This window comes from Alnus glutinosa, chromosome 5 (genome assembly GCF_958979055.1).
Source record: "Alnus glutinosa chromosome 5, dhAlnGlut1.1, whole genome shotgun sequence".
NCBI lineage: Eukaryota > Viridiplantae > Streptophyta > Magnoliopsida > Fagales > Betulaceae > Alnus > Alnus glutinosa.
The window spans coordinates 18,239,591-18,248,148 of NC_084890.1; the positions used below are offsets into that span (position 1 = coordinate 18,239,591).

Consider the following 8,558-nt stretch of genomic DNA (forward strand, 5'->3'; position numbering starts at 1 on the left):
ATACAGTAACCTAAAGACAATCACCCATGACCATCCAAGACCATCATTAGGACAATAAAAGTAAAGACTGTTTATATCACATTTTACTTCACTTATTTTATCTTAGAAGCTTGTTGGGCCCATAAACAATGTTTTAAAACAAATAACACAATTATAACTGGAAAAGAAGAGATGCCAAGAGAATCATAAAATATTTTCTCAAAAGTTCACATTCAACCCATATTTAGTGAGTTGTTGAACTCAATATGGTAGAAGTAATTTAATCGCTTTCTGGAGAATATTCAAGAAACACCTCCAAACGTAGAACACTTACCAAGATTGTTTTGAAAACAAACTCCAATCTCCTCCTAGTTATCCATGTGGTTGCAAGAAAGATGGGAGAATTTTTGAAGCAAAAACCCACCTATGGTTGTGTGGTATGTAAGAGAGAAATGAAGAAATCTAATTACGTGGATTAGAAACATAATTTTGACATTGTACTTATAACTGGGAGGCACAAGTTTATGCTTACAATGATCCAACAACTAATGCATCTAAGGGAGTATGATAACGGTTTGATCAGTAGAAGAAATCTAATTACATGGCAAAATGTTACATTTTGACCTTTATATCAAATCTAATCCAACATCAACTTGAAGATGTAGATCATGCTGCTAATATGATAACCAGTCTAAAGGAAATATTTGGTGAGCAAAGTAGTGCTTCTAAGTGAGACACGATGAGGTCTTTGTTGAACACAAATATGACTGAAGGTACCCTAATGAGGGAGCCTTGTTTGTCTATGATAGCAATGCTCAACACTTTAGAAGTTCTGGGTGTTGAGATTTATTGTGAATCTCAAGTGAAAATAATCCTCCAAACCTTTCCAAGCTCCTTCAATCAGTTAAGGTTGAATGTGACCATGAACAAAAAGGACTTCACACTGGCAGAACTGATAAATGAGTCCATCATAGCGAAAAGCATCTTGAAGACTAAGGTTTCAGCCAACATTGCTCATGCTTCTACTTTTAAGCCGAAAGGCAATAAGAAGAAGAAACAGATTAAACAAGTTGGCAAAGTTGTTGCTAAGAAGTTTAAGGAAGTTGAAAAATGACAAAAGGAAAACAGATTGGAAAGTGTTACCACTGTGACAAGCCAAGGCGCTAGAAGAGAAACTACAGCAAGTTTCTAGCATCCATGGTCAATGTAATGAATCTTCCTTCTTGGTTGAAACATGCTAAGTTGTGAATCCCACAAACTTCTGGTGTGTGGATTCAAGATCAACTAATCATGTCTGCAATTCATTGCAGGGATTCTAGGTAACAATGGAACTAAATGAAGGAGAGATGTACCTGACACGAGGATATGGAACTAGGGTTACGGTCCACTCCATCGGAATTGTTGAGCTTTATTTTAATTCAAGGGTTTTAATACTATCAGACCTTTTATATTTACCTAATATACACAGAATTTAATTTCTATGAATTTTTTGGGTAAATGGGTTATACCTCTATTTTGAGGGATACCGTGATAATAGAGAAGGATAATTTATTCATCTGTTATAGTATTTATTGTGGAGGCTTTGTAGATAATACCTATGTTAGTATGTGGTTGGTTGCATTCTGTTCGACAAGATCACTTTTATGTAATGTTGCCAATTTATTAGTGATGCTGTTTATTTCAAAGTCGTCGTTTCAAAAATGTACTTCAAGAAGTTCAAAGAAGATTTTGTGCAGATTCCAAGTCAAAGAAGTCGAATCCCAAGCTTCCGTGCGGATGGCCCAGTCATGCGCCCGAACGCCCATCAGTGTCTAGAAGTTTCAAACTACTCAAGGTTGCATCTGTCCGGACGTCTTAGCAACGCGTCTGGACGCTCATCAGTGTTCAACAATAAATTGGATTTCCTTCTCAGACACAGATATGGGAAGACAACTGCATCTATCCGGACGCTATCCTTGATAAGGCAAGATGTTGAGAAGAATTGCAACCGTTCGGACGTCAGGGCAACACCGTCTAGAAGCCAGTCCTTATTATGAAAATTACTATAGCAGAAGTGCAACCGTCCGAATGCTAGGGCAACACCGTACGGATATGGCCCTGATATGGTATTGCATGAAGTGCGTTATGGAAAGCCGATTGCACAATTGTCCATCCGGATGGCCTCTGCTTGCGTCTGGACGCCGCCTAGAGAAATTAGAGACAAACTCAATTTAGGTCTTCTTAGCCTATAAATAGAGGCCTCTAGGTATGTATTATTTACAGAATTCGGTATTGAATTTTTCATAGCTTAGAGAGTATATTTTAGGGAGAAATTGTGAAGATCTGCTAGCTCTCAAGCCGTTGCTGTTGTGTACTGTTGTTGTGCTCATTATTGAAGTTTATCTTAGGGATGAACCCTAAGGTAAAAGAATCCATAGAAGACTCCTTCAAGTACGAGACTTGGTTGGGAGGCGTTCACGTTGGGTTACGTGTCAAAGTGCTAGATACGATCGCTGCATCGGGTATGTGAGTGTTACTGTCTATGTACTAGCTTTGTCTTCTGTTAATGGATTTCCTGGGTTTGGCTGCCCTAGAGTGGTTTTTCTCTTTATTGAGTTTCCACTTCGTTAACAAAATACTTGTGTTCTTTAAATTCCGCATTTACAATATTTTGTTACACATTGTGCACACACACACACAGAGCAAATTAGAAGTCATTCTATTTTTCAATTGGTATCAGAGTGGGTATAAATTGGTCATATTAGACCAAATTGTTTTTTGAAATCCTACAGGTCTTGGAATAAGCAGGTTGCTCCCAAAAAGGGAAATATTGCGAAACCTTCTTTTGATAAATATGTCCTGCCCCATAGGAGACACTTATCTCAAGAAGGTAAGAACTTTGTTAATTGTGAGAATGCTGACCTTAAAACTGCAGATCCTGTCAAGTAGCATTTCAGCAAACAAAGTCAGCCTACCTACCATCACTGTGGTATCATAAGACACATCAGGCCACACTGTCATCAGATCCAGCATCAGAAACCTCGGATGAAGAAACAAGAGCCAAAGATAGGTAAGTCTACCTCTAAACCTTCCTTGCCTCATCATGTTTTTCGGCAAAAATGGCAATATCCGCAAAGGGGTTCTCCCTCATGCCGTCATTGTGGTAAGTATGGCCACACCAAGGCCGAATGCTTCAGAGTGAAGCCTCATAAGCCTAAGAGGAAACAGACTAATGAAGGGCTTGTCAACATGATGAAGAGTGTCCTAGTCAGACTGATCAATTTGGACATGGCTTACAACCCTGCCTCCCAGGTAAATAACGTATGGGTAAGGAAGGATGAGACCATTCACCCTTGAGGGGGAGTAGACTCACCTAGTTGGTGCGGTCTTACCATGCCTAGGATTTTGGTTCCTAAATCCTAGTACATGTCAGGTATGTTTGCATAGCTTTGTCTATCATGTTTTATCTTATTCATGCTTTGCATTCTAGTTGAGGAACCATCTATTTTATTCCCTATATTTTCTCTTGTTGTCTTGAAAAACTTTTGCAGGTACTTTTTAAGGATGACAGAAAAAGCACATTAGGCTGCTGCTTTTCTTTCTTGGTATTTCTAAACCTTTCTCGTTGAGGTCAGGTTTGCTCTTACCATACATGCTAGGAGGTGTTTTTGTGTTTATTTTCATCTAGCATGCTTTTGTTGTTTTTCTGTTTTTTTTTTCAACATTATAAAAAAAAAAAAAAAAAAAAATTGGGGGAGAAGATGCAGAATTTTTATATATATATATATATATTCTTTTCTTTTGATAGCTTTTTAGATATTGCATGTATTTTCGCCTGATATCATAGTTCATTGTGCATTGATTAAATATGCTTATATATGATTGAGAGTTTTTGCCTGATATATGCTAAGTTTTCTTGTTGCATTTTAATGATAGATAGTTGTTTTTCTCATGCGATGAAAAATTGTCCACTATCCAAAGCTCCCCTGAAGTACATTTTTTTACTATCTGATTTTTAGCTTCTAGAAATTCTGATGAAAGAGAGATTTTTTTTTTTATTATTATTTTTTTTTATTTTTATTTTTTTTTGTTAAGATGGTCAAATTGACTAACTCACTAGTTGAACCTAGAGCCCATAAATTTCTAGCATTCTCTCTAGGTTGCAGCACCAAGTGACAAAAAACATTTATATTTGAGTAATTTTAGATAAATAAAAAGATCTGTTAGTTTGTGATTGGCCTCATTCTGTTTGGACAAAATCACTTGTATGTAAAGACGTTGTTTTACAAGGGATACCGCTATTCAGAAGTGTTTCAGAAGATTCTACATTGCTTGCAAGTCAAAAGATTTTCGGTTCCCTGTTAGCCGTCCGGACGCCCAGACAGACCTAGCATCATTTGTCCGGACGATGTGGACTTCCGTCCGGACCCTCCACTGTATCGAGAAGCTTATGTTCTAGCTTGCATCCGTCCGGACGTCTCAGCAGCCTGTCCGGACGCCTTTCAGTATTCGACCAAGCTTCAGATTCTTTCCAAGTTCATTTATGGGAAGATTGATGCAACCGTCCGGACGACGTGGATTCCAGTCCGGACACGCTTCTCCTTAAGGCAACAATCTAAATTCAAATTCAACCGTCCGGATACTAGTCAGCTTGGTCCGGACGCGCGTTCAACAGATATGGAAATTGCAGATTCGACTTCAACCGTCCGGACGCCTTCCTTTAATGGTCCGGACACGCGCACAGTAAATATGGAAATTGCGTGTTGAAGATCAACCGTCCGGACGGCCATCCCCCTTGGTCCGGACGCGCGAAGCCTTATATAGAAATTACTTGCAGCGGACATGCAACCGTCCGGACGATAGTGCCTCACCGTCCGGACGCGGCTCTCAAACAGGAAAGATTTTCAGCGAAAATCTCGGAAATTCTGGTCGCACAGTTGTCCGTCCGAACGGCTCAGGTTCACTACATATTACTGCAGTCGCCCATTTGAACCCTCAGCCTATAAATAGAGGCCCCTGGGCATTGAGAACTGCAAGAATTCGGTATTGAATTCCTTCAGAGCTTAGAGAGTTATTTTGTGAAGTTATCGGAGCTGACTTGTTCTCTCTCAAGCCATTGCAAGTGTTCTGTTGCTGCTCTGAAGTCTATCTTAGGGGACGACCCTAAGATAAAGGATTCCATTGAAGAGCCCTTCAGGTAGGAGACCTGGTTGGGAAGCGTTCGTATTGGGTTACACGTTAGAGAGCAAGGTACGACCACTGCATCAGGGGTATGTGAGTGTTACTACTTTGTATCTAGCTTTGTCTTCTAAATAGGGGATATCCTGGGTTTGGCTGCCCCAGAGTGGTTTTTCTCATCTTGAGTTTCTACTTCGTTAACAAAAATTCTCTTGTTATTTATTTCCCACATTGTTATTTTTGTTAACACGTTAAGCACACACTTGGCTTTTATTTTAGAAGTCAATTTCATTTTTCAAGATCCACTGCTTATTGTGCTATAATTCTGTTCTTAAACTTGTCCCTATAGAAACAGTCAGTGACCAAATCATTGCGAAAATAGACGGTCACTAAAAGACTAAGTAAAAAAAAGTGCTGCATCTTAGGGGGAATGTATCAGATGAGGATGGTTAGGCCCTAGTAAAATAACGTTTGACTTTTGACTGATCTATCATCGATTTTCTCTCTTGTTTAGAAAATTCAGTTGCTTTAAGTCATATTAGCGAACTTCATACCTTATTGAGAAAGCTTTCACACACACAGGCATTGCATGAGTTGAGTAATCTATTTAAAATTTCTATCTACAGGGAAATTTGTGCTTATTAAAACTTAACTCTCAATTATATCTTTGCATATTCTTGAAATGGTATTTGACTGCTTTACCAGTTGATTATACATGCGTGTTTTGGTGTTTTGTTGTTTTGAGACAATATTTATTGTTATTCCTGTTTTATTGTTTGTAAACTTTTATAACTCTAAATGTTATTTACTCTGTTTACCCTTGTCCTGCTGAAACATTAAGGTGGAGTAATTTTTAGCTGATTTTTCTGTACTCTTTTTTGAGACAAAAAGGGGGAGTATTTTTTTGTTTTGGACTGAGAATGTATTTTTAAAACCAGTCAAGTGATTTTTGTCCTAGAATGGCCAAAAGGGGAATTTGTTAGTATGTGATTGGTTGTATTTTGTTTGACAAATTCACTTTTATGTAATTTTGCCACTTTATTAGGGATGTCGTTTATTTCAGAGTCTTCGTTTCAGAAATGTGCTTCAAGAAGTTTAAAGAAGATTCTGTGCAAATTCCAAGTTAGAGAAGTCCAATCCCAAGATTCCATCCAGACGACTGAGTCATGCATCCAGACGCCCATTAGTGCCCAGAAGTTTTGAATTGTTCAAGGTTGCATCAGTTCGGACGTCTCAACAACGCCTCTGGACACTCATAGGTGTTCGACAAGAAATTGGATTTCCTTCTCAGACACAGATATAGGAAGACAGCTGCATTCGTCCGGACGATAGGGTAGCACTGTCCGGACTCTATCCTTGATAAAGCAAGACGTGGAGAAGAATTGCAACTGTCTGGATGTCAGGGCAACACCGTCCGGACCCCAGCCTTTCTTATGGATATTACGTGCAGCAGAAATGCAACCATCCAGACACTAGGGTAACACCGTCTGGCCTCGGCCCTGAGATGGTATTGCGTGAAACGCGTTATGGAAAGCCAGTTGCACAGTTGTCTGTCCGAAAGGCCTTAGCTTGCGTCCAGACACCACCTAGAGAAATCAGAGACAGACTGGATTTAGGTCTTCTTAGCCTATAAATAAAGGCATCTAGGCATGTATTATTTACAGAATTCGGTATTGAATTCTTTATATCTTAGAGAGTATATTTTAGGGAGAAATTGTGAAGATCCGCTAGCTCTTAAGTCGTTGCTTTTGTGTACTGTTGTTGTGCTCATTATTGAAGTCTATCTTAGAGAGGAACCCTAAGGTAAAGGAATCCATAGAAGACCCCTTCAAGTAGGAGACTTGGTTGGGAGATGTTCACGTTGGGTTACTTGTCAAAGTGCTAGATACGATTGCTGCATCGAGTATGTGAGTGTTACTGTCTATGTACTAGCTTTGTTTTCTGATAGTGGATTTCCTGGGTTTGGCTGCACCAGAGTGGTTTTTCTCTTCATTGAGTTTCCACTTCATTAACAAAATATATGTGTTCTTTAAATTCCACATTTACAATATTTTGTTACAAATTGTGCACACACATAGAGCAAATAAGAAATTGTTCTATTTTTCAATTGGTATCAGAGCGAGTATACTCTTTTTGGACTAATCTCCTGAGTGTGATCCTTATTTTTATTGACTTCTTTTATCATAAATTATGCTATCTTATCTGAAGAGAATTCTGATACTGAGCTCCTTGAGATTTTTCTTAAACTGAGTAAAAATTCTAAAAATTCCAATAAAGAGCTAAAAAAGGTTCAGCAAGAAAAATAGTCATTGATCATTAAACTGTCTGAAACACATGCTTTGATGAGTAATGCTACACATCATCCTCTTTTCCACCTTTTATCCTCCCAAAATTGATGTGGCTCTTAAAATCACCATTGGATCAAAATTCAATAATGATCTATCATAAATTCAATGGTGATTTTAAGAGCCACATCAAATTTGGGAGGACAAAATGAGGACAAGGGGATAATGTGTAGCATTACTCTGCTTTGATTGACTCTTGGAAATCTGAGAATACCATGCTATTTAACACTATTGATACACTTGAGAATAAATTAAAAAAATCTGAAGATTTCTTGAAAAAATTCTCTAGTGATAATTTAAAAAACATGCTTTGTATTCATACAGATATTTCTAACGAGCCTGACTTAATTGTTGATAATTTGAGTTCTTCTACTTCACGTACTTCTGATCCTAAATTAGATTCTATTGTTATTAAGCTTGTGATAGTAGATACAACTTGTTTAGATAATTCTAAAAATTCTTGCTTAATTGACGGTGAGAAGCCTAAATCCAAAGAATCAGGAACACAAGATAAGTTTGTTCCTACTTGTCATAACTGTGGGAAAATTGGTCATATTAGACCAAATTAATTTTTGTTGAAATCCTATAGGTCTTGGAATTAGCAGGTTAGCCTTTCTCCTCAGGCTTTTTCGCACTCCTTTCGTGGTCTTCCTGGTAGAGCTGTATTAGTCAACAATAGGAAACTGGCCATTGGCTTCTCCCTCTTGGGTAGGCGTTGCTTCTTGTTACCTATAATGTGGTGGCTCTGAGTTTCACTACTAGAAGTGGAAGATCATTTCGTGGTTTTATTGTAGGATAAGGCTCATGTTTTGGGAAAGTAGCAAAAAGTAGTTTTTTAGCGCCATGAGTCTCTGTTCTTGAGAATTGGGCTGACTAGACGTATCGTTGTTAACACCTTGGATAATCTTTAACCTAGTGTTCAATATGGGGTATTTTTCTAAGGGAATTACAAATAAGTCTTTCACACAAACAGCTCCAAAATATTGATACAATTGACCGCACATCGAAGACCTAGTTGAAGGTGCCTGCGAAATAGATGAAAGATAAGCAATGAAGGTTTTTGGGTGTGCCAGATGG

At 38.3% G+C, this 8,558-nt stretch overlaps 1 protein-coding gene across 1 annotated transcript; it reads left to right on the forward strand.

Moving 5' to 3' along the window:
* The first annotated feature begins 718 nt into the window (after positions 1–718).
* Positions 719–1,093, forward strand: LOC133869035 (uncharacterized). Its single transcript, XM_062306013.1, has one exon. The coding sequence runs from the start codon at positions 719–721 to the stop codon at positions 1,091–1,093; it is 375 nt and encodes a 124-aa protein (XP_062161997.1).
* Positions 1,094–8,558: the final 7,465 nt, after the last annotated feature.

Bases quoted from the DNA above. Each gene is read 5' to 3' on its own strand.
- LOC133869035 (XM_062306013.1), top strand. From the start codon at position 719: ATGAGGTCTTTGTTGAACACAAATATGACTGAAGGTACCCTAATGAGG.